At 47.9% G+C, this 26,590-nt stretch overlaps 1 protein-coding gene across 7 annotated transcripts in view; it reads right to left on the reverse strand.

Annotated features, from left to right (window-relative positions):
- The window catches only part of TCF7 (transcription factor 7), a 66,810-nt gene extending 40,226 nt beyond the window's left edge, over positions 1-26,584 (reverse strand). For all 7 annotated transcript variants that reach the window (XM_035339004.1, XM_035339005.1, XM_035339003.1 and 4 more), the window contains exons 1-3: positions 26,091-26,584; positions 25,912-25,978; positions 25,546-25,652 (exon numbers count right to left, since the gene is read on the reverse strand). In XM_035339004.1, coding sequence (XP_035194895.1) covers positions 25,546-25,652; positions 25,912-25,978; positions 26,091-26,285 — 369 coding nt within the window. In that variant the 5' untranslated portion in view covers positions 26,286-26,584. The remainder of the gene's footprint in view (positions 1-25,545; positions 25,653-25,911; positions 25,979-26,090) is intronic.
- Positions 26,585-26,590: the final 6 nt, after the last annotated feature.

Below are 26,590 nucleotides of genomic sequence, written 5' to 3' on the forward strand. Positions count from 1 at the left end.
GCGCATCTCTGCGATACAGCACGAACCAGGCGTTCTCAGGCGCAGAAATGGGAGCGATCGCCCTCCAGGATCACACATTAATTTGTTCTGCTCTGTTCCTAAATTCAGTCTCTCTGCTTCAATTATCACTCTTGTTTCCCACCCAGCCTGCGGCATGAGACCTTGCAGGCTGGGTATTTCAGGCACCGGGGCCCTGATCCTAATTCCCCACCCCTGTTCCTGTGTCTCCATGCCATGGGAGCCTTTTCTTTGCTCTATACACTGACTAAAGAATAGGAAGCAAAAGCAGGGCTCTAAAAATGCTTCTTACCACTCAGACACTTCATTATATTGCTCCCTTTTTAGCAGGTGCTTTAAACTGAAACGTTTGACTGAAGGAAAAGAAGATTAATCCATTTGTGAATGACCAGATACTCCTATTAGCGCTGGCTGCTCGTCTTTTCTTCAGCAAGTTGCACCACTGAATCTGGCTTGCCTACATTCTTTGCAGGTAATGTAATCCTCATGTAAAAGAGAGTCTGTGTCTACCCAACGTCACTTATTGCCTCCCTTCCACAAATAGCAGTGGTAGGCAGAAGATGGAGAAATGAGACTTTATCACTGATTTGTACTGGGTGACGCAGTAGACATTTGGTTTACCATGACAGAAGTGAAGTAAAAAATGGGCCAAAATAACCCAAATTCCTTCTCCCAGCTCTGACAGCACCGGCAGCTGCAGGCAGCAGCACCCAGCGCTTGGGGACGGGACGGACCCATGGCACAGCCGGCCCTCAGCACCGCTCCGAGCACCTCCCTGCGCGGCCCCTGTGAGTAATGAGCATCATACCCTGCCGACTCATGCATTACTCACGCGTAAACCCATGAGTGCAGGCTTGGAAATGGAACATAAAAAGAGATTTCACATAAATATCTATTTAAAATTGCTGCTGAGACTATTAGGCAGATGGAAAAGGAAAGTGCTCTGCTCTCGGGATGTATTTTGGGTGACCCGGCAGTTGCGTGGATCTCCAGGACTGCTGGTGGCCCCAGTGCTGGAGGAAAACACTTTGTGCTCTCCTGTGAGCCAGCGGGGCTCGCTTCCAGCTGGTTGTACCCATCCTCCTTGCCAGGGAAAAACCAGAACTCCGGGAACCTGCTGCGTGAGGGGACAGGAGAGTAATGACCAACATCCAACCAAGGACCAACATCCAGAAGCAATCTTAAGGACAGATTTAAAAAACACATCACAGCAGCAACATTTTACTCCTGATCTGCGGCTCATGGAACATGTTACGTCTTAACCAAACACACGGAGGGGCAGAGCGGTGTGCCAGGTGAATCACCCCAAACAGCACACTGCGTCGTACGACCGGAGCTACGAATCCCACAGCCACTCCTGCTGCTCATGGAAGTCCTGATACTGCTCACACAGGAGACACAGAAGTTAAAACAGTTGATACAAAGCAGTTCTTTCCAAAAAGCTGACCAACAATTCCAGTGCTGTGCAAGGAAACGGAGCCAACGTCAAAGGAACAGCGGGACCCCAGCACAGTACCCAAGGGCGCTGCTGTCCTTGGGCACTGACCTCACACGCTCCCCTGGGAGCTCGGTACTGGGGATACTGGTGTCACTGGCTTAATCCCCTGTTTCGTAAGCACCCCCGTGCTGCCGCACCTCCTCTCTTCACGTGTGATCTATCTGCTGTCACCGTGCCAGGAATGGCAAAGCGGAGGAGCTGGAGAGGACACAGCAGCCCTGGGATGCTCCTGGGGAGCCAGGCCTCAGCCCCAGGTGGCACAGGGACACGTGTGAAGGATGTGACAGCCCTCTGCCCCAGCAAGAAGTGGAAGCAGAGCAGAGGACCCAATAAGCACCCCACTGCCACCCTTGTCTGTATCTTTCCCCCAGGGGATTCCTCCAAGGACTGGGGAAATCCCACATCACCAGATTTTCTGGGAGTGCTGGAGGACAAAAAAGACACCTGTCTCCATTTGAGTTTCTAAAGCCTTAGAGGCTGCTCTGCCTGTGGAATATCAATGGGATAATATGGAGTGGTTTGTGGGATTGGGATCACTTTCTGTAGAGGTATTTTGAATAAGCGGGATCACCTCCACCTGGCAATACCGTGAATTGAAGGCGTAGCTGAAACCCTCTTCAACTGCAGAAGAGGTGCTCTTAATACAGTGAGGTGGTTACAAGGAGATGCATTTACTGCAGCTTTCCAAAAGAAAGCAGTTAACTTTTTCTTATTTCAGGCAGATGAGCATCAGGAAATGGCTCCAAGAATGCCCCTGTTGGGTTCCATGGCTCTTGGCTTGTGATTTCATGATGCAATTCCAAGACTGAAATTAAGTGGCTGTCTTTTTAAGGTTACTCATGCAACCTTCTTCCAAGATCTGAACGTCAAGCTGGGTCAAGCTTTCTCCTTCCTCCATATGCTCACCGATTCTAAAGAATATATAGGTCAAATTCTATGCAGTCACTCCTCTTAAGCTATTATTTCAAATTACATGTCAATTACGTATGTCGAAGTTAGCAACTCTTCCTTTTAAATGCAAGCTCGCTTGAGGACTTTAAAACTCTTGGCCTATGAGGTAAAATATTCTGCTTCCCAGTTGTGGTCCTGAATCCAGACAGGACCCCCTATAAAGGAAAGCTGTCTTCACTGAGGAGCTGCGTGCTGGCCCTTGAAATCAATTTCCAGTGGTCACTAAACCTCCACCAACAGTCTCAGCACCACAACTACTCCTCACACCAGGAGTGAGACAGAGAACTGAATGGACAGAAAAAGTAAACATGTTTGCAACCTAAAATAAAAGACATTAATCTAGGGCTTTCCATACGCTTAGCAATAACCTCTACCTTCAACACAGTAGAAGACTTGTACAGCGAAGAAAACCATATAACTCAGGTGGAGCTGGGGAGGCTGGATTAGAGTTAGGATCTAAAGAAAACATTAAAGAATCATGCTCCTTGTTTTGCATAGGACAGTACACTTAAACAAAGACCTAAAGCACAGAAATAAGCATAATTCATTTTCTTTTACCTAATCTGGTCATCTCTGCAGAGAGCTGGATAGCATTATACATACAGCAAACCAAAAATGTAAAAACCCAAGCACAGCCAATGATTTGAACAATTAAATGAAGAAATTCAAGCAGAATTAGATGAAGATGAAAGAGAATTTCTGAATGACGCCTTTTGGAGTCTTTGTGTAGTCCTTAATAGGATCGCATACCGGTTAGCTCCAACAGCAGCATAGGAGATGTCACCAAATGTCTGGTTTTCCTTCATAAACAAGAAATTATAGATCTGTGGGTTTATTAACCAGTGCTAGTTCTCTTGAAGCAGAATACTGGCAAAAAGACAGAAATTAGCAACTGGTCAAACATGAAAAAAGCCAACTGTGTGAAATGCAGAGTCAAACTGGGGAGCAAAGGCACCTCCGACCTTCCAAGGCAGGGTTTCATTCAGGTGATGGCACAACTGGCCCACACTTAGAGCCCAGGCAGACTGCAGCTCCTGGTGAAGCTGGAGAGCACAACTTGAGCACTGCCAGCTCCCACACCACATGAATCACACGCTCCGATTTTCAAATTCAAAACATCCATGAAAAATTACCCCCTTGGACACCACAGAGGTCCTAAAATGTCTTCGGGAAGTGGATTTAGCTGTCACTCGTCTGCCTGCTGGTAAAATCCCCTCCCGTGTGCTGGTCGGTGCCGCACCGGGGGGAGGCGATGGGGAGCACGGGATTATAACCCAGGAACACCTCAGACAAGTCATGACATACAGATATACCTCTTGGTTCAGGCTTTTTCAACATCTATCCGCAGCAGAGGTGCTGGCCATGTGAGCAAGAGTAGAATTCACGAGCAAATTTAGCAAAGAAAAGGAAGTTTGGCCAGCTTTGAGGTAAAGTCAGTTAAAGTAATGGTATAGTAAAATAACCGAAGGTAGGCACTCCACATAATCCTAATCTCTGTTTAATCAATTGCGAGGCTGAGAAAAAAGTGTACATTCTGTACAAAAGACATGTTTTGAATCTCGATTGCTGGCAACAGACTTTGTTCAATGTTGCATCCCACAGGGAACAGACTTGCTGGAATATCCTTCAGTTTCTCATATATTTTTTTAAATTTTATGGATATTTAGGTGTGCTCAAAAGAGGCATATGAGTGGTTGCTATTGAAATTCAATAGGATTTAGGCAGCAGAGACCTCTGAATACCCAGTCAACAATGCTTTCATGTATCAAAACAAAAAACATTTACGAACTAAGTCCTTGATCTTGTATGCATAAATCCAACACTTACAAATACAAATGCATACACATAATTTTATGCACAAATTGTCAGGCTGATTTCAACAAGACCATCCACACATGTGAAATCATTTCCCTATGTGAACACTCGCGGGTTTGAGCCCTACACACAGCAAAGACTTTGGGAACATTGCCCACGGAAAAGGCTGTAACCATCAGCTGAGGAACAAAAGACATCTTATTTATTCGATCTTTACCATAGATTGTTAGCGTCCATACAAATCAGACAAGACCTGGGTTTTGAATATCTAATCTATAGGTTGTGCTGCTTGGAACACAAGTGCTCTTGCTGGGGGACCCTTAACCACTGACGGTAAGGCTGCACTAGTGAAAACCTCTCCCATGGACAGATTGTGCCGCGTAAGCCACAGCTTGTATTAAAAGCTTATACCAGATAGCCTGTGTTCATTAGTTAAGAGAGTTACAGAACTGAAAAGGGATTAAACCAATAAAATATGCAGACATTAAACAGCCATCTTGAGAAATTTATCTAAAAACCTACAGTATTTTTAGAGAATGAGACCCTTTGTGCCGAGCATGCTAGTGGTGGTATGGAGAAGAGCGAAGAATTGTATCTGTGAATCGCATTATAGAATTACACTCCCTGCCACAAAACTCTGTAGGCTAGAAAGAAAATACCATTACAAGATTATCTGAGATTCTTCAGGAGCCTCGCACATGAGCACATCCTACCTGGAAATATGTTTCTTAGGAATCTGAGGACACATCTCTTTTCTGCGAATATTTTCTTAAGCAACAAGAATAGCCAAAAAGTACAAAGGAAGAGCAAAACCAGATCACATGAACCAGGGGAAAACATGGAGCCCTGGGACAACGAGAGCTTCAGGGCTTCCCTAACTGCTCAGTACGTGAACCATGCCCGTGCCAATTTACAGCAGCTGAACATCCAGCCCTACCTACAAAGGTATGTATCCAAGGATGATCTATTCCAGCTTTAAAACTAAAGAAAACAGATTACCCACCAGAAAAGAGATTGGTTTTGCTACTAATGTGTTTTGTGGGTGTAGGATACAGCACTCCCGGCTTCTGCCTTTACTTGTCATTTTGTGTGCATAGCAGCAGACCCAATTCTTTCCTGATGAGATAAAGCACTGCTGTGCTGCGCTCGTATTAAAGGCAAATTGTAAATGCAGGGTTATAATTTATTTATGTACATTAGAAACTAGCTAATTTGCACTAGTGACTAGATACCCTATTGGAGGTTTTCATGTTTTATGAAACAGTGAGCAAGCTAATGAACAAACAATTAAGGAGTGAACAAAGAAATGCACTTTGTTTGTTACTTTTAGTGAGCTCTAATAGTATATTATATTAGGGAATACATTTTGCTAAAGTGATGCAGTCTAGACAGTAACCCACACCGAGCGCTCAGATATTTCAGAAAAGCAGTGAAATGTCTGTGTGGCGTGCAATAATGAGAAGGCAGAGAGCGAGGCAGGGCTGCCAGGCTTCTGCTGTGCACACTGGCACCGGGTGCACCCAGCAGCGGTGGGCAAGAGCAACAGGCAGACCGGGAATTTCTGTCTGCTGAGATGAGCCGACGACTGAACAGGAGACACGCTGCCTTGAAAGGTCTGGCTTTAAATCCTTAAATACAGCCGTGTGTCAGCAGCCATGCAGCTGTTATTTGCATGGAGAAAATCAATATGTTCGGGGAGGTGGAAATGCCGGCACTCGGCACAGCGTGCTGCTCGCTGCCGAGGCACATTCGGGGCTGTGGAGGCTGCTGCCGATGGGTGCATTGGTGGTGGGAGATGGATGGGGCCGCTCCATCTCCCACCACCCGACCCCCCACGTGCCCACCCTCTACGCCCCGCCAGGAAGCGTGGCACGTCTGTGCCCCACCGTGTGCCCCGCAGCCAAGGCACGCTGCTTTCCGGTACAGGGTGGCAGCTGCAGGGTGGCTGGCGATGGGGCAGCCCCATGCCCCCATCCCTGCTCCACTGCCAGCTCCCCAAATACCCCGTCTGTCCAGCCAACAAGCCTGGCAGCCCCACTCAGCACCACAGTCACAGCTCGCGCTCTCGTTTTAGGGCGGCTATAAAGCTGGTAAACACTTGGACTCGTCTGACAAAACATTCAAGCAGGAGGAAATGGGGTGTGTGCAGAAGTGCTCCATTACATATTGTAATGGCAGACATTAATTCAACGTTAATAATACTTTGCACTTTTCAATCACATATTCTAAAACCCTTTAGATAGGTGGGGAAGCATTTGGATGATGATTACTGGGCAGAGCCCAAAGGTGTATTCTCCCCTTAGGCGTGAGGAGATGAAGTGACTTGTCAGAGTGGCAGCGCTGGGAAGAGAACCTACATCTACACATTTCCAGACCTACATTCCCATCTAGTTGCCAGAAAGAGGAGTTAATTTAAATATTACCGTTTGCTGACCTACTTACAACGCTACCATCTAAACTTGGAAGTGGTGATCAAGTCTACTCCCCTCCATACTTGGGCTTTTTTAGGATAACACTATCTTTGAAGTACGCCTTTCAGCTGCATTAAACAGACGGATCGTTATTATTTGCTCCACTTTCTTAACGAGTCCCTGTTTGCTGCGATTCAGCCGCTGCAGAATTTGGATAGACTCTCACTCAGCCTCACAACCCTGAAAAACGCCTCTCTAGCACCGCAATTACTCGCTGTTATTATCAGTGTACGGCTGCAGTCACACCGTGCCCAACAGACGGCAGGACCTTAGGACAGCACCTGTGCAGAAAGACCAGAAAGTTTGCGACCGTGCCTCTATCTGCTCCCGTCGGTCCTCTTCCCCCTGACTTTCTGTCTAAACAACTCTCTCCTTCCTCTCAGCCAGCCTATCTGCAGCACTTCTTGGGCTACTTTGTCACCTTTTATTGTCAGCCGTCCTCCCCTTCACGAAAACCCCAAACCCTTTCCTGCTTGCACGCAGAACTACAGGCAAAACCGAATGTCAACAACCACAGCATGCAATGTGAAAGGCGGATTCAAAACACGCCGTATCCTTCCCAGTGCCCAGCATCCTCTTTGCACGGCCTTCCCCCTGCGGTTTCTGTGTCGGGGTTACTCCGCTCCGGCGCTGGGCATCCCGGGGCCAGCCGGGGCATTCCCCCGGGACGGGGAACGGTCCCGCGGGGTTCAATCCCCTGCACCGCATCGAAAAGCTGACAGTGAAAACTGGAAGTAAGAGGGCAGAGGAAATGGTCAGTGCCGTGCCAGGCTCTGAGGGCCCGTCAGCGCTCCCGAAGTAGGTCACATCCTGCTGGGGGTAAATCACTGCTGATCGGCCCCGGCGGAGCGCCCCGGGGTGGCACAGTCACCGTGACCAGGCCGCCCGCGGGGCCGTGCCACCCATGGGCAGCACAGGGCTGGATCCCGGCTTTGGCCGGGCCTGTTCCCTGCAGGGTGACTCCAACACAGCGAGATGTCTTCCCCCAGACTCTGTGTTTGTCTTCCTGAGCCTGCCTGGGCCGCTGGGAGCCGTTAGACGTCCTCAGCCTCGCTGTAACCTCACTCTATACAAGCTGTTTACAGACATTTTTATCGAGGTGCACCAGGTGTGGATGCGGTTACCAGCTTTGAGACTGTTTACCTCATCCTCCCTCCTGCATCACATTGTCACAGACTGTATGTAAAAATCAGATAACAATGGTACTTCGGTCACAGCCAGCTCAGCCTCTGCACACTCGGCTCACACATGCGCGGGGGGACGCGGTTCGTGTACAATCCTCGCAGCAAACCACACACGAGCTGGTGCAACCAAGTATCTGCCTTATCGCGTTTTTTGCTGAAGTAAATTACACTGAATTTTTTTTTTCTTACCCCTTTCAAAGCTAATACACAAATGACAGGATGTTGTTGAAGGAAAATATGAGCTTTCATAAGCTATTATTATTAGCACATGCGCACCTCTCCGCCGCTTTGATCTTACTGTAGGTTCGTGTTTATTCCTCCTGACTCCGTACCGGCTGAACTCAAACCCGATGTCTGTTCTGATAGAGATCACGAACAATTAAAGTTGGATCTGTTAGCCACAACATCGTGGAGCCAGAGCTATGGGATAATTGCAAGGGTGACATTCTGCCGAATACACTATATATAGTTTTCCCAAAGTCTCTCGGCTGTGACGAGGTGTTTGCTGTAAAACGGAAGGGTGGTAATGTGTACTGAATAAGCGCTCTTTGATATTTTGCATGTAAGTTAGAGCATGTTCAGGTTTTGTTTGCAGCGGAACTGTACTTCTTCCATTGTTTTCTGAGCAGAAAAAAAAAAAACACGAAGAAACAATGTTCAAAGCAGGCTGCCTTAAAAACAGTGTCAGTTCGCTCAGGGATTCACAGCCATTTCAGCCGGTCAGTGGCCTAAGTAAGTTTCTACATACTATTATATATGTTTTTTTTTACACCCCTGCTGGCAGCATGGAGTTAACCCCACCACAGAGACATAACTCCCAGGCTGTCTCTCCGTCTGCCCTCGCGGGAATTGTTTGCTGAGTTCCAATCAATTACACGTCTGCAAACGCACTGAAGGCAGGGGAATTTTACAGACAATACTCAGGGCATAATTTGGTGATGAAGCACAGAGAGAAAGACCAGCAATCAGATGCAAGAAAGTGGCTGTCCTGTGAGCAAATACGACTGCATTATAAATTATATGTATTCTCCTAGTCCCAGAGCCTCCAGTACCCGGCAGGGATCAATCAGGCTCGGTGCTGTACAGATACAGGACCAGAGACCACCTCTGGGAATGCTGCAGAGATAGCTGAAAACAGCCCATTTTTTACGACAAAGGGAATGAGTTAAAGGGAATATGTAACAGGAATAGGATAGGTGATTATATCCGCTGGCTTCATGCACAGTTAGACAATAATTTCAGTCTGCTCTCAGAGCTGAGCCACTGTCTAACACAGCAACAGGCCACGAAGGCAGCACATGCGGATGGAAGCCTCCAGTGGCTGTAGACCCACGCTGGGAGGGGGAACTTGTCCGTCTGTCATTCCCTGCTTTTGCTGCTGCTGCCGGTGCTGAACCCTGAAGGCCCAGTGAATGCCACCAGGTCTGGAAAAGGGGGGCGGTGGCTGACAGCGCTGGCACGGGTCCATCAGAAAAGCAGATGCCGTTTGTGCTCAGGGGGGATGGCAGGCTGTGCCACCGCAGCAGCAGGAGGTTGGAAGGAGCTGAGTGAAAAACTGTATGTCAGGAAATAAAGGACGTTCTTGGTGAACATTTCTGTTAAAATTCTGAACTGGTGACAAATGGTGCCTGTTCAGCAAATGCAATTAAAAACAACATCAACGGAGCACGAGCAGCTTTTGAAAAAGGCCAATGAAGAGGAAAAGTTTGCAAAACTTGAAAAATTCCCTCTCAGCCCCAAGGGCGATGGAATGGGGAATGGGGAATGGCACCAATCGCAGGAGACAGAGGCTGCCAGCTCTGCTGAGTGATATTTACATCAGTGTCCTGCCAACAATACCATTACTGGATTATCAGGGCGGATTAAGCCTTTAGCCAATTACCCTGACTGGTAAATCGTAGATTGTCTAGACTTCTTCATGTTCAACAACATGCATAAAGTTTCCCTTTATCGCTACGGCATCACCCAGTGCTCCTGTGGGACGCATCCTGCACGGCGAGATGCAGGTGAGCGGTGCCTGCAGCTCTGGGTTGACTTAGTGTGGCCCTGTGCACAGACAGATTTATTTCAGACAGGATTCTCATAAATTCAGAACGACTTCCAAATTTCTTGACTAGGAGATCAAAGAGGCGAGCATTTGCTTCATGCCATCTGTGGAGCTGCTCGACAGGGCAACGCAGTCTGGTGGGGGGGGGGAGGAGAAGGGAAAAAAGAAAGTCTCGGAGATTATGCCCTCAAAAACAAGCTCAAATGCCACCCTCACATTAAAAAGCCCTGGTTGGCAGTAACAATTAATTTCTTAACTGAAACCCGCCCAACTGTGTCCAAGTGTTTTAATTTGCCTATTGCTACAATATGCAAGGGAGCTGGCAGTAATGGATTTGCAATTAAAACTAAAACTGGCAAAGAAATCGCAAAGCTGGCAAAAGAGCTAATCTGCAAGCCATGATCACAAGATTACAAAGTGTTTATGCACATGCTAATTACCCGCGCACATAGCTGAGAATGACTTGTAGGAGAGAAGACTGGGTTTGCGTGATCTCAGCCCCCGGATCCGGCCGGCCAGCCCAGCCAGCACCCTGCCTGCTTCCCGCACCTCCCGGCAAGCCACCATCAGGGCTCTCCTGGCACACACTCACATGGAAGCAGCGAGAGGGACAAGCGACAGGGAGGCTGGATCCCCCCAGTGCCACCCCGGTACCACCAGGAGCCATCTCCTTATCTTTGACTGTAGTACAGAGCTCGCAGCGTGGATGAGCACCATGCATAATACGTTTGCACCCAGTTATTTGCCGTCCTTTATTTCATCCTGCTGTCTCGTGGCTCTAGAAATAGTTACTCCCATTGGGCCCTGGAGATTGTTGGGTTTCACGGCACGCGGCCCCGTGCTGGATGCTGCAACACCAAGGGCAAACGTGCACGCACCGCCACGAGCGTGAAACCCTTACCAATTACCTGCCACAGAGCAGGCTGGAAAGGGGAGGAAAAAGACTTAAAAGTGATCAAATGTCCGTGCGAATAGCTAATAACAGAATGTGACCGTGGTCAGGGGCACCATGAAGAGCAATTTGGAACCACAGGAGAGAATTTCAAGGAGAAAACAGAATGGAAGAGTAGTCCCAGAATAAAAGGCTGCTGGGAAAACTGAGATTCTTTAATATATAGGATTAAGGATTGCCAGTATCCTCAGGGAGGAAATGCAAATGGGGTTCAGACCATTTTTCCATAAAAATTAGGAAGGAGAAAGAATAGACTTTGAAGTTCAACATGTTAGTAAATGAAAGCAACAGCAAAGGAGACACAAAGAGAAAGCAAGCCCTGGACGCCTAGAATTATGTCTTAAACACTTGGTACTGAAAGACAGAACCTGAGGTGATGAGGAGGCTTCCCTTCACGCCATGCACAGATCCCAGAAAATCTGTAGATTAGAAACTGCCTGAGAAAAAAAAGTATTGCACAACAAAGGTAGGATGGAGTGCAGCATTCAAATGGGATTCTTTGAGCCTTATTCAGCAGGCCCGGGATGACGAGGCTGTGAGGAGCACGTGGACAAAGACCTCATGCATACGTCAGGCTGCTCCTGGATGCACAGAGCAAAGAGAGGATTTCTGGAGGTGTCCCTGGCTCTACGAAATGGTGGCTGGAGCTGGTGGGGAAGAAATTGACAGCTAATAGACTCCTATGGAGCAGTCAGAAATCCAACAGACACCTTTCCAGAGATTTGCAGACTCGGCTGCGTTGGAGGGGCTGATCATTGCTGGTAGCCTCACGAGAGCCAGACAGCTAGCTCGGGCTGCATGGAGGGGGTGGAAGAGGAGGACACTGTAAGGACACACAGCAGTATTCATTGCTGGGTCTGGCAGAGGGATGGACGGACGATCTTTGACCTCTCGGAGGCATCAGCCGCCTTGTTTGGATCTGGTAGCCAGCCAGCACGGGCAATTTGTGTTTGGTGGATGGTCTCTGCAGCCTGTGTACTTGTGTAAAGCAATTACAGAGTGAGTTCAGCCCATCGTTACTGGTGGCCGTGGAATGCTATGTGTCAGGAAATGGCAACCGATCATCAGCGATGCAGATAAGCGTTCTGGAGTTAATGAGCGCTACAGAAGGGGTGATTCAAGGGAGAAGTGCTTCAAAACTGGGCTTGGAGATGGATTTATCCATCCCGACCTGTAACATTAACGGCCAAGCAGTTAATGGTGTACCCAGCTATTGGGGTGACTGAGTGAAATTCAGTAGTCAGAGACACAGAGGTGATACACCACAATAAAGAGGAGATGATATAATGTTGGTTCCTTCAGACCATAAGCTCTATGACTCTACAGCTGTTCTTTGTCCCAGGTGAGATGTGGACTATAAGAGCTTAAAAATATAACAGAACCACAAAGTTTTTTTTTTTTTTTTTTTTTTTTTTTTTTTTTTTTTCCTTAAAAGACATTTGGAAGATTTTTTTTCCTGACATCCCCAGGTTTGGCTGGCTGCTCTGTACCTGCTAGACAGCATCTAAGTCAGGTTCTGCTGCTGGGGTCTGTTCTGCCTTTCACAGGGAGAGACCCACGAACAACTGCTGCCTATTTAAAGTCATCTACAAACCAGTTTAATAAAAGCTGACTGCATCTGCTTCCATGTTATTAGTTCTGCCCCAAAACTCTGTTCCTGGCAACACAATGTTCCACGCTAATGAGCCAAATCTTCCCCTCCCATGGCAGCACTCCTAAACCTCCACACCATTCAGTTCACAAAGTTACCACCCTGTTTTTCCCTCGGGGGAGGGAAGGATTGCAGCTGCAGAGGGGGTTCTTCAAATAATATGAAGGCCAAAGATCTGTGGGAAAATCTGCTCTCAGACAAATAGCACTTGGGGGCATCTGCAGAGAGAACCAGCCCCTCTTTACTTCTGTCTGGGTCCCACGTCCTTCTGGCAGCAACGTTTTTTATGAACCACGCTGCCATTAATCCCCTGCCAGTTCATACACCCTACCATCCTCTGTGGGTAGACAGCGCAGAGTGGGAGATAATGCTGCAGGGAAGTGGTATTTATTTCAGCTGGATTTTGTGGCTTCATGGGAGAGTTTCTACTCAGGGCAGTTATTTCTCACCCGCTCCTCCTGCTAGAAGGAGGGATTTGGTGGAGGCTTCGGTGACTTTTCTCAGCTCCCCTTCCCATGAATTTTCCCCCGTTTTCGCCACTTTCCTCCACGCAGCACCGAGCTCGAGATAAACAGCAATTTGAGGTTATCGTTCTGTCTGCGATGCTCAGTGATGCTTCTCAGATTAAAGAGAAATCAGATAAACCCTCATTACCTAACTGAAACTCACTGCTAGACTTCTATGGGGAACCGATAACGTCTCAGAGCCGGGCTGGAGCTCCCTGCCCCGTCCCCCTGGAGCTGAGTGGGTCCAAAGCGGCTTTGGGCTCCGCACACCCGCACCTGCAGCCTCCAGCGAGGAAAGCCCCGGCTCACACAGAGGCAGCGCGGCTGCAGGCTTCAGTATTTTACAAAGGGATGTGCTAGCCACGTGGCCGGCCATACCCGATGGCTCTCAGGTTGCCCGTGTTGCTAGAAGTTGGACTGAAGTCATCTGAGAGCCTCCCCTGATGATTGTAGTTGTTATAAACCTTTCTGCACCACATGCGACATCTGCCTGGAAAAGATTTCATTTGCTTCTGACTTTGCCTCAAGCCATTAACTGACAAACTGGCAGCTAACTACTGTTAACAAATGATTTCCTAGAGATTACTGTTTAAGTAAAAAAGGTTCCAAGATAAATAGACTCATTCTTCATGACAAGGAATTTGAATTATGCATCCAGGAGTTTGGTACATGTGTCCAAAAACTATGCCGTGCAATCCTGGAGGTTGTTCTCATCAGCATATTGCAAGCGGGTAAATAAGAAGTGACATTTTGTCCTCGGCTTAGCAGCAGGGATTTGCACGGCATGTGCATTAGAGACAACACGTTGGACCATCCAGTCACCACTCCCACCAACCAATGTCACTCCACGACATTACCGTTTAGGCTAAAGATGTGATTTGTTTCCAAAGTGAGAAAACATGCCAATCGCCTCGAAGGAGTTGCGGTTTTAGGGCCACCTGCAACTTGCTAAAAGATTATGAAATCACAATTTGTTTAATATCCTAAAGTAAATGGTCTAATGACCAGTGCAGCTTACTTTTTTTTTTGGCTAGCCTTTCTCCAATCGCTTCTGAAACAGCTCCGATCACAGTAGCCAGTGATGGGTTTTGTGTTATTTTTTTTTTTTTCTGTTGTATTGTTTTTGTTTTTCTGTATCGACATGGCTTTCCCTGCAGTGCTCTGCAAACCCTTCTCACACATGCAACGATAAAGCTTCAAAATGCTCCTGGGGGAAACTGAGTCACAGACAAACGAGCTGCTGGGGGACCCGGAGCAGAAGCTGGGATAAAACCGCGCTTCCTCAGTCGCAGCCCTGCACGCAGGTACAAGACTATCCGGTTCCTCTGCTATAAAACTTGGTAACATGCCTCACTTCTTACCTGATTTTGAGAACATCCTGTGTTAACACATAAACAACTTGTGTTACTAATGTCTGTTTATTTGGCTATTTACGCGGCACCTGGTGCTCTCCGGTAACAGGATCGCTGGGCGCCGTATCAAACGAACTCCCAGGGCGCAGGCAGGAGGGAGGCAGCTCCCACCCACGGCAGCAGCAATGCACCCGCCAGGAGAGACCAAGATTTGAAAAAAATAATTTTAAAAAATGGGCAAACAGTGATGGTTTTGGAAACGTGTGCTCATCTTCCATAGATTCACACATACAGCACTGCAGCCTGCCTTATCCCCCAGCATGGATTTACATGTAGACCCATGTACCAGATCAGTAAGTGTAGTATATTATGATTTGAAAATATTATTTTTTTTGAATTTGAAAATAGTTATTTTTGCAAAGTTTAAATGTATGTTATGTAGTTATATGCCATTTTCAGTTAGTGCTAATATCCAAGCAATTGGCACTAATAATAACAGGTAATTTGTAGTAACTCTTGAGTGAAGAAATGAAATTTTCCCTACAACAATCCTTCTGTTCCAGCACGGCTAAGAATCTCAGAGCTCCAGCCGAGCTGTGTGCATTTATTGTCTTTAACTGAATTCTGCTCCTAGCAGGAAAAGCCCAGAGTCCTTCAAAATAGTAGAAAACCTATGCTATCAGATGTAACCCTGGTTTCAGCCCTCAGATTAGTTATGGAAAATACAAAAGGGCTTAGGCGTGATGTAAACTTCAAGGTAGAAGTGTTCAGAACTTTTTGGGGCTCTTTCCAAGTATCTGTTGCCTCTATGCCAACACGTGAGCCAAAATTTCTTAGCACTTAGTTGGAAAGATATTCTTAAAGTACTACTGATTGTATTTAGACATGAATGCATTTATTCTATGATGTTTGGAAGAATTAAAGTCATTGTCTCGTTGAGGTGTTCCCACATCCCCCTATCCAGCTGTTTTAGGGAGCTAAGCTGGCAAGAGCAAGCATATTTCTGTGATGCTGATTTACAGCATGCGATGCTTCAAAGTTACCAACAGCCTGCAAGAATTCAACAGATGGATGTAAGAACTTGAGAGAAGGCTTCCACTGGAAAAGGACTGCAGAGCTGGACAGGGGACAAGAGCTGCCCTTTAAGTTAAAACAACTTGGAGAGTGACTGCAACTCTCACAGTGAATCAGTTTGAGTTGTATTTCTTGAAGAGTTTGTGTACTGCCCCACTAGAACCACAGCTACATCTGATTTGAATGAAACTTCAGACTTAATGATTTTCATGCCAGCTATTTATGAAGCAATGCAATTTTCCTGAACACCCTATTATTTCATTCGATATTGCCAAAGATTTTACTCCAATTCCAAAAGCAAACTTATTTTGAAGAAATAAACTGTTTCCAGTTGGCTTTAGAGGGGCCACACACTTAAAACATTGGACAGGCTTAAGCCACAACCTTCAGATATCCAAGCGTTTGAAGATGCATGGCTCCAGCATCCCCATCTCTGCTTATAAAAGAAAAATGCAAACAGAGATCAGCGCTGGAGATTCAAACAGTTTTCAGAAAGCTATCCCTATAGTAGTGATTTCAAACAAATAACAAGCTAAAAACAAAACACGGCAGCAATAAAATAAAATATGATGAGCTCTTCAAAAAGATCTTGACTGATATCAATTGGCATGACTCTGTTGTCTGTCCCAGAGCTATGGCAGTTTATACCAGCCAGGGCTTTGCTGCAAACACACCAAAGGCAGGAGGCTATATCCTTTCATATTTCAAAACAAAAGCCAAATTCTGATTGCTGGGACGAGGAAGAAATTTCTGTTGTGGATACATTGCTGTGTAATTACTGCAGATCTCATTTACTTTCTTTTGAATACTAAAGCAGATACAAAGGCCGGGTAGATGTGGCAGCACCTCATGCTATCATCTAATGCTCCAGGTTTACATTTTGACAGTTAGCCTTCCAAATGCTAGGGATGTGTGGGTTTATTGAAGGAAAGAGAAAATATTTCCATTGATAGCAGATAGGGAAATACAACTGATACTGTCAACCGCTGGCAAACTGACAGCAAGGAAAGAGTTTCATGCAGAAGAAAAAATAATTTACCAATTTTCTCAATAAAATAAAGTTTAGAAGTACAAGGATAAGATCAGAAAGGAACACCACTGGCCAAGAGACTATTCATGGGACCAGAACGTGGAAAATTCCACAAAGCACAAATGTTGCTAAGAATATTCAAAAGTCAAAGCTTTCTGTGGGTGTGCATGCATAGAGATGTCAACACAACTATTTCATGATCACCGAAATTGCTACTAGCCTGCATCCTCTCTGAATGGCTATTTTTAGGAGCCAGCCTTTCATGTGGTATAATGATGTGGATTTTACAAGAGCATTTATAATGTGTTTCATATGGCACACAGTCCTGGAGAAATTGCTTTGTATCAGAGAAAGTTAAACAGAAAGGTTTTTTTTTTTTTTTTTTTTTTTTTTTTTTTCCTTCTTATTTTATATTATTACTTCAGTTTGGGATTTAGGGTTAATATTTATATATTTAATTCTCTTGTGCGACAGCATTGGCTGTCCAACAGTGCTCGGCAGTGACAGCACAGCACGACGTGCTCCCACGAGCGTCACCTGGACTTCTGAATCCCTGCATCACCTCAGATGGTCGGATTTCAAAGATCGCAGTGCCACACTGTGTAAGTTATAGCAGGAAGTCAGAGTTCAAAGGCCAAGCTTCAACCTGGGTTATGCTGGTGTCAGGGGTTGTACAGTCTCCCACGCTGGAATCAGCCTTTCTTCTTTAAGGGCAAAGTCATACAAAGCCAAATTTTTAGAAGACAACGGCTCCTCCTCACTGCCTACCCCAGCTCCTGCGACACGACAGCGTGTGCCAGCAATTCCAGGGAAGCAACACGTAATGAGAACCAAATCGTCAGCCCGCCCGTGCTAAGAACAACAAATTTTCATGTGGTAGACCTTAAGAGGGTTTATTTCCGAAACATAAAGGCAATCTCCTGGGTGCCATCTTCTCAGTGTTTAAATACAAGTTCCGCATTTATGATCCTTTCTGAGCATATTTCTGGGAAAACTATCTCCTAAGCAAGTGTTTATAATTTTACCCCCTTCGTGCCGAGTCAAGCACACTTTATGATCCTGGGCTTTCGTGTTTTCTCTTTGTGTAAGTCACATCAGAGGAGAACCTCTATTTACGTTCGTGGATGCTGCTCCTCAGAGCAAACCACAGCAGAAAACAAATGCAACATACAGCATAGAAGCGGAATCACTCTAAAAAAAAGTCTTTTTTGGTCAGTCCATGATTGCGGCATAGCTCTCGAAGACAGATGTGTACTTTGTATATTATGGCTCCCAATTCTCCATGGAACAAAGGAGACACTGTTGAGACTCTTTTTTTGCCTATCATTTAATCAAATGTAAAGTTGTTATAACCGGAGGCGAAAAGTGCTCTAGATTCTAGCATCCAGCTTTACTTTGGTTTCGAAAACTTCCCACAGCATTGTTGACTTTATTGTTTTGTTTTACAAAATACTAATTTGGGGACCCCGTGAAAAACAATGAGCCAGATTCTTTGTGCTGCAGCTGAGCCGTGTTTAGTGCCGAGGCAGCGGAGGTTTGGAGCCACTGCCGTGGCCTCTTGCCCAGAGCCTCCGGCCAGCGGGATGCTCCGGGTAGGCACCGCTCCTTCTGCCGGCCTTTGCCAACCCTCCTCATCGTCAGCCCTGACCAAACGGCCCACTTTCTCCATGAAACCACTTCACAGAGACAGCCGTGGCAGCACAGCCCTTCATAACTTTGGGGAGGGTCATAATTTATAAACACCCAGGGGCAAAAATTGGAGAAAAGGGCCAGAGGACAGAGCGGTGAAACGCTGCTGTGCAGGGAGGCCCTTGTGAAGGGGAGAGCTGCTTGCCCAAGATCACTTGGAGGTGACCAAGAAACAGATCCTGCTGTAATCAACACTCAGAGGCACATGGTGTTGCAATCACTTCCTTTAAGAAATCAAGTAGGTGGGTTTGTGAGCCAGCAGCATGTGCTGAAGCGGCAACCCTAGGGCAAGGACGAGGCCTCCAGCTCACACAAGCAGAGGCTTTGGTGGGGATGTCGCCAGCTCCCGGCACGGCCAGGCTGGGCCCAGGGGACATTCATCATCCATGCCACGAGACTCTCACCCTGCTCAGGAGCAGGATGGAGCATTGCCCTCGTGGGCAGGCCACTGGACCAGGCAGCAATGGGCACGAGGTCGTCACTGAATCAGCCGGATGAAAGCTGGGAAGTAGGAAGCTCACGGCTCTGTATCCTGTTACCGGCCCTCTGAGTCACCTAGGCCTCCTACCCAACCTTCGCTTCAGCCTCCAGACACAGAGATTATTAGCGAGCACGTATCATGTTGTGTGTATTTTTAAAGGCATGTTTGGAAGAACAGCACATGAAAGGGCCTGTGCGGGGGTACTCACACCTCCCAGCTGGGCTGCAGGGAGGGATTTTGTCAGGCTGAGGAGCTCTCCCTGGCTCTGCAGAGCCCAGGAAGCGACATGGACCGGCTCTCCTATTTCTGAGCCCTCCACCCACTGTTGGTAAACGATGAGGTAAGAGCACATACGCATCAGGCGGGGAGAGATGCTGATGCTAGCTATCTCCTGGCACCAGCAGCAGGGAGCTGGAGTGGCAAAGGCATGGGAAAACAAGGAAAAGCAGCAGCAGCACCTGAGAGGAGAGGCGTTATGGGATGGCTGCGGGCAGCCCCCGGGATTGTGCAAAGTGTTATAAGGCTGGGATGAGACAGGAGCCGTGGCTCCCACAGCAGCCATGCCCTCTCCTAAAGGTCTGTGCTTGGGACTGAGGCGGCCCCTCTTCAGACAAAAAGGAGAAGACAATCCCTGAGGACTTCACGAGGAATCTGCGAGGCACATATGGTGCAGGGGATTTCAGTAGCTGAACGACAGCCTGTGCCAGACTACCATTCCCCCACACCTGCCTGGTCCAGCACAGCCTCCCCACGAGCACCCCCCCGGGACCATGCTGAACTAGATCCTTCCTTTACCTTCCCTACAGTGAATTAGCGACGGGGCTCAAAGGCCAAACCACATGAAATGAACACTAAATTTGGTCTTGCTGCATCACACAGGGACAAAGGGCAGACAAAGCAGTGCAGGCGTGAAGTTAATGGCAAGTCATAGACGTTCCCTCAAAACAGTGGGTATTTCTCAGCTCTTGACTGTGTTCTGCCACTGACTGCCATGACATGCACACAGACATACAGACCAGAGCAGATTGCAATCTTAGGTGTGCAGCTCACACCACCCGTACCCCGAAAACCTGCTGCACTTGCAGATCACGCTGCAGATAGAGAGGGATGCAATCTGCAGTGAGGATCTGGCCCTCACTGATGATCCGCGAGAGCAGCCAGTCATCCCTGCGGACCCAGCAACGTCTGGCTCAGCCATGGAAGCACCCGCATGATTTCTCAGATGGGTACCTCGGAACAACAAATGCCAGCAAACCCAAACTGTACGGATTTGTCAGAGTTTCCACCGAGTACAGGAACTGAATGGTGCTTGCAGACTTATTGGAGCGAACTGACTGCAGGCTGGTGCAGCACACGTCCCCTGGTGCTTCCCGAGCTCCTCACTCCCTTCTGCTGCTCCCCTGTTTGCTCGGTTAAAGCCTGGGATACCAGGCTGAACAGCTCTCACCTTTCATCTCAGACGCGCCATGTGGCACTAACCCCCAAATCACTTTGTTCTTCCCAGTTAAAATTTCAAAAATATTAATCATTAACATGGATGAGCTTTGGGAGTTTGGGTCTATGCTATGTTTTTCTTTTCTCTCCAAATTCTCCACCGGTTGAGCTAATAATGTCTCACAAACTGCAAGAGTTGGGAGCTCGCAGGAACAGTGCCTTTCCCATGCATAATGTCACAGCAGCTCCCCGTCACCAACCAGCTCCAGGGGAGCCTGGGCAGCAATGCCAAGACAAGAGCAGATATGGTTGAACCACCTAAATCATGTGCACAGGCAAGGATTTACATAAAACTTGGTCTTGTTTCCCTGTGACATATTTCTTTCCCCTTTTTTCATTCCAAAAAAAAACTTTAAAAATAAGGTTATATTAGACCACACACATGCAGTGCTGTATCATGTCACTACTTCTTAAGCAGAACTCTCTAATTTATTTCAAAGGGAAGTTCTGTTTCAAAATTGAGGGTGTGATATGAACTCAGAAATTAACACAAGAATTTTCCTTGGGGGGGAACCGAGGCTGAATCAGACATGCAATAAATGACCTTGGAAGCCCTGCATCTTGGTACATCCACCTATCCAGCATTACACTTTATTAAAAAAAATGCTTTTCACCACTATCCTGTTTCAAGCTAGGTGGAAGAGCTGGGAGAAGCGGATTTGTTTTGGTCAGGAGGGAACAAATCAGTCATCTGCCTGTGCCAGGACATCCACCACTAGGCACTGTGCTCCCAGTACTTTCTGCCAGGACTATAACAACTCCCAGGGACAGGGCACTGCCCCTGCCACCAGGGAACCCACCTGGGATGCTGCTGGTGATGCTGCTGTCGCACCGCAGCAGGCACTGCTGGTGCCGCACCATGCTAGTGCTCTCCTGCAGCCCATCCCAGCACATCTGGAGAGGGATGCGGCAGCCCCCGTGCAGGGACAAACCCAGTCACATGGAGACTCTGGGGAGTTTTGCCGCTGGTTTCAACAGGATCAGAACCTCACATGGAAAAAGCAGTACTAAAATATGGCTCTGACAGCACAAGCTAGGACAGAAAGACCTCTATGCAGAAGCTGAGCTGCAGATTTCTTCCTACCACCACCTGCTGCGGGGACAACAGCCTGCTGCTATGGGATGGAGTGGACCTGGATGGACCCAGAAGCTGTGTCCCAGCACCCAGCTCACACTGCTCCAGCTTCTGTCCTGCCCCCTGGGACTGATCCTCTCCTGCCAACCACTGAGGGAAACTTTCAGCCTCAGCTTTTTGACCTCGTGATGCACGTTTGGGACCTGTGGCCTCAGGCCAGCAGTAAGCTCGCTTTCATCTCGCCCTGCCCAAGGGGACAGCTCAAACCCACTGCGTGAGGACTGAGCTCAAGGAGCCAGGTGGACCTCGGGAACATCTACGTTATTTCCTGGGCCCGACATCTCATTCTGGGGCTTTAGATGTGCAGAGCTTGGGAGCGTACCACCACCCTTTGGCTCCTATGTGAGCTCTAGTTTGCTTAATAGCTAAGAAAATTAGGTAGTGTCCTTATTTTCCAAGGAAATAGATACTCTCGGACCTCTGTTTCTCACACAAGAACAGGACAAAGTCCAGTGCCTCAGCTTTTTATACAGAACACTTGAGTTCTGCCTTCCTACACCCCACAAGCTGCCTAAACACAAGAGGGGTGCAGCAGAGGAGGGAACGGAACAAGCCCCATTCGGTCGCGTTTCCCTGCTCCAGGGGCTCTCCCGCCACGTCCCTACATACGGGACAGCACTGCTCATCCCTGACTTCACAAACCTATTTACAGAAGGAACTTATAAGCGCTCCTTCTAAAATTTAACTACCACATGGTACAAGATATAACAATGTTCAGAAAACCCCCTCGGGTCTAAACTCAATTATACAACTGTAGCAAGAAAAATATTTTAATCTGATCAAAGTGTTAACATGTTTGACCATGTCTGACCTCTAATGTTTGTAACCACCTAAAAGGCTGATGTTCTTACTAAGGATGTACCTTAATTTGATTTAAAGTCATTTGTACTATTTAAAAAAGGATATAGTTTTATGGTCTTACATTTCATTTAGAAAAGCAGTTCCTCAATGTGTTAATATTCTTTGGAAGTTTCTTGCAGATTTCTTAACCTGCAAATCCTACATATTCTGCTCTGGAAAAAGCTGGACTTTTTCAGGAGAGACGAAGCAGACTCATGCCACGTGCATGCGACATCTGGGAGCCGGCTGAGGAACAGCTCGCTTGGTGCCTTGCAAAATGTCAGGATTTCAGACATGTGCACGGTCTGCACAGAGATGCTCTCGACCCATTTTGCCCAGAAGCACCCGTCCTGGAGCAGCCAGCCCAGGGGCATCCCCAGCCTGCTCCCAAAACACAGGGACCCTGGGCTCGCTCCACTGCTTCATCCCCAGCTCCAGGAGCGCCTGGCCATCACCTGCCATCCGGACTCCTGCCTCTCTGCCAGCTCTGCTCAAATCAGTGCTGAAATCAGCACCAATCCAGCCAAACTGCCCTAAGAAGGTGTTTGCCACCACCAGCAGCACTGAGCTGCTGCCTGCTTCAGGCTGGCTCTCGCCACATCCTGCTGCTCGGTGGGGGCTCAGCACATCAGCTGGCTTGGCACTGCTGCTGCCAGGTACCTGGACACACTCAGAGCATCATTCGGGAGCAGCAGCAGCACGTGTAGATAACCCAGGTGGGTGTGTGTTGATAGAAGACACAGTTTGGGCTGCGAGGACAGAGGGAGCCCAGCAGGACACTGTTGTGAGCACCACTGGGGCAAGGCAGCAGCCAGCAAGCTACAACCACCCCGAGGGAAACAAAGCTGAAGGGATGCTGCTGAGCAAATAAATATGAGAAAGAGCAGAAGCAGCTCTGCGGCGACACCGGTAGCGACACACCCGCCCGGGCAGCACACCGGGCCGGCCTCAGCTCCGCTCGCAGCGCCCCGCAGCAGGATCGTGGTTTGGTGGTGCGCGGCTGGGGGGCTCAGCCCCAAACCTCACTGCCGACTGCCCTTCGTCTTTCGGGCAGCTGTACTGTCCTTGTCAGGCAGCTAGGCACAAAGCCACGATAGCTTGAAAAAGAGCCTTTCCTTGTTTTTTAATTTTTGTTTTTGAGGATTCTGAAATTAATCCGAACTGCAAACAACTGTTTCCAGGAAGCCCCATCAAGCAAAAATACAACCTCCACCACGCATGGCTGTGATACACAATCCCATCTACTCACACAGCCCTCCCCTCCAACTCATGCTAAAATGTTAATTAAACACACTTTTATGGCTGGTTAAGTATCTGAAATCTTTGGTCACAGATCTGACCTCCTCAATTACTGGAAGCAGCCACCAGATTAGAGCTCGCATTTTATGTAATGCACACGGTGGCAATAAATCTATATGAGAGCAATACATAATTTAGCAACAATAACCTTTACACAGTCAATATAAACACAGGACAAAATTGCTCAGAAGATATATTGGCACAACTACTACACAAGCCCCAAAAATTAAAGGAAAGACCAGCCTTTAGACATGGGAAGATTTCTTCCCTTAATGTTTGGTAACAGACTTTTAGCTGAAAATGTCAAATCAGCTTTTTAATCATGCAACATATAAAGCACTGCAGGATCTGAACAGACCTAAGTAAAACTCACTAAGGCTGTGAGTGATTTTTGTGGCTCTCAAGGGGACAGGAATCTTTCCTTCTCTGCTACTCATTTTTCTCCTCTCTGAGTTCTGTCCGGTCTATTTACAGCTATCTGTTGCTCTGACAATAACCTGTATTTATTTATTTTTAACATTATCAAGGGGAAAGGCGATTCACAAGCCACAATCTGCTTTTCAGCATAATTGCTAACAAATAGACACTTTGGTGCCCATCTAGTAAGGGTTTAAGATTAAAAGAAATATTCCACTACAACAAATAGTTACTGGGCTAATGTAACTTTGAACTTGTCCAGGTTCTATACAAGGGAGCAAATTAAATGCATTTCAATAAAACAAGTTCTATATCACCATTTCCAAGGTATCAGGAAGAGAACAGCTTTGTATTTTAGAGGGGCGAGGGGGATACCTGGAGGAAACGACATGAGGTGGGCAGCAACAGACGAGACGCATACTCTGAGTACAACGCCCTGCCATGCAAACACACCTTTTCTTGCTGTAAACTGGAAAAGACTTCAACATTTAGAGAGATCCTCCATACCTGCCCCTGACCTCTGTGGTTATGACAGTGACGGCAGGGAGATGGGCTCCCCCCTGACAGAGCAGGGCTCTGCTGGGGCATGGTGGGGCTGCCAGAGGGACCTTTTTCCTCCTGCCTGCGGGAGCAGACAGCACTGATTCCCACAAACAACATTTTATCACACCTCAAGGATTGTCTCATACCCCACGATCCATCCGTTTTTCACAACGCCGGCTTAACATCCTACCCCTCCAGTGAACAAACACCTGAAAACTGAGCTGCTTACACTAAGGAGGGCATAACACATTCTTTTAAACCTTATTCCTTTAAAGGTTGAAAACTAAAACTGAAATACGCTGAATGCTGCTCGGTTCTCATTAACCGACTGCAAATGTCTGAAATGAATGCAGCGATGCCGGCTCCCCTGGAGCGACACGAGCTCAGTATCTGCTGCGATGTCACAAAATTCTTTTCTGAAGTTCTGATAGAGATGGCGATGGGTAGAGACAGCTTTTCTACAGCAGCCTTTAGTTCAATTATTCATACAGCAAAACTTATTATAAACATCAAAATACGCAGAGCTACTAACTGATTTGACCTGAAAGGGAAAAACTTTGTAGGAAGAAGACTGGAATAGCCCTCCAGTAGCATTAAGCTCTTTCCGAAAAGCCTCCATTGCCATTTCAGAAGCGTAAGACCCACTTTCTGGGCCATCATCCACAACAGAGCCCTAACCAACGGCAGGCCAAAACCTGGCCATTTTACAAGCAGATACACCAAACTAAAGTTAAACCACGGGACGTGTCCTTGAACACAAACACCAGAAGTTGCTCGCCTCTGGACCCTGAGAAAGGAAGGGGCATTTTTACACCAGATCTTAGGGTTTGATTGCTGGAAGAGCAAAGGCGCACCTAGGAGAGGAGACTTGAGAAGAAGCTCCTCCAGCAGATTTGGAGAGAAGCAGCACTGCCCGCCAAGCATCGCTGCCCCTTCCCACTCCTTCCTTCAGCTAGGACAGGACAGCGCCCAGGCATTTACAAACAGAGATGCATTTTGTCAGGAAAAACAGCACACAGAGGTGCCTGCACGGTACCCGCAGCACACTGCAGCAGTGAGAGGCCACCAAACTTCTGGGTAAGGAGAGGATGAACTCACCAGCGGTGACATAGATCCATTTGGCAGATAAGGGTCTGAGAGCATTAGGAATGGGTAGCCAGAATACGCGGATCCTTTATACATCCCTGGGTCCTGGTGCTTCATACCTGCTGAAATCAAAGTTCCCCATCAAGGTTTGCCTTCCGACAGGTGACTTCTGCCTGCCGGGGGAGCCCATGGAGGTGATGGATTATTCGGGGAGCCTTTTTGCCCCATGGCCCCAAGAGAGGGGACTGCAGGGGGGGTGTGGGCAGCTTTCTGGGGGGAAAACCCCAACCCTTCCCACCCTGGGGGGGCCCCCGGGGCGTCAGGGGGCCCGGGGAGGCCCCGCGGGGGGCCGGGGATGGGGGGATCACCGCCACTAACCATCTTCCATGTGGTCCGGGAGCTTCTCCTGATAAACCCTCTGCGGATCCTGCACACGCCTGATGGCCTGCATGGGGAGGAGAGAGAAAAGCAGAGCGGGGGGTGGCGGGGGGGGGGGGGGGGGGGGGGTGGGGGCCGGCCGGGGGCCGGGCGGGGGTGTGGGGGGGGGCCCGGCTCACCTCGGGGTCTGCGGCGGCGGCCGGGCTGCCGCTGCCCTCGGACTCGTTCACCAGCGAGGACTTGAGGTCGGCCAGGTCGCGCTCGGTGAAGGCGTTCTCGGGGATCTTCTCCTCCTGCTCGCCCTCGTCCTTGAAGGCCAGCATCTCGTCGGTGGCCCCCAGGTCGTCCCCGCCGCCGCTGCCCAGCTGCGGCATTTTCCTCCCTCCCGAGCCGAGCCCCGACCGTCCCGGCGAGGGCTGATCTGCGCCGCCCGGACCGAGCCCTCCTCGGCTTTTTTTTTTTTTCTTTTTGTTAGTTTTCCTCTCCCTCAGTTCTTCTTCTTATTTTCCTCTTGAAGAAGAACTCGCTCCCCTCTTAAAAAATCTCTTTTTAAAGTTTTTCTTTTTTCTAAATTTTTCCTCAACTTCTAAACTTTTCCCTTCGATTTTTCTTTTTTTGCTTCCTTTTCCAAATCCCCTTCGAATCCCTTCTAAAAAAAAAAAAAAAAAATTTTTTTTTT

Source organism: Oxyura jamaicensis, chromosome 13 (assembly GCF_011077185.1).
Source record: "Oxyura jamaicensis isolate SHBP4307 breed ruddy duck chromosome 13, BPBGC_Ojam_1.0, whole genome shotgun sequence".
Lineage (NCBI taxonomy): Eukaryota > Metazoa > Chordata > Aves > Anseriformes > Anatidae > Oxyura > Oxyura jamaicensis.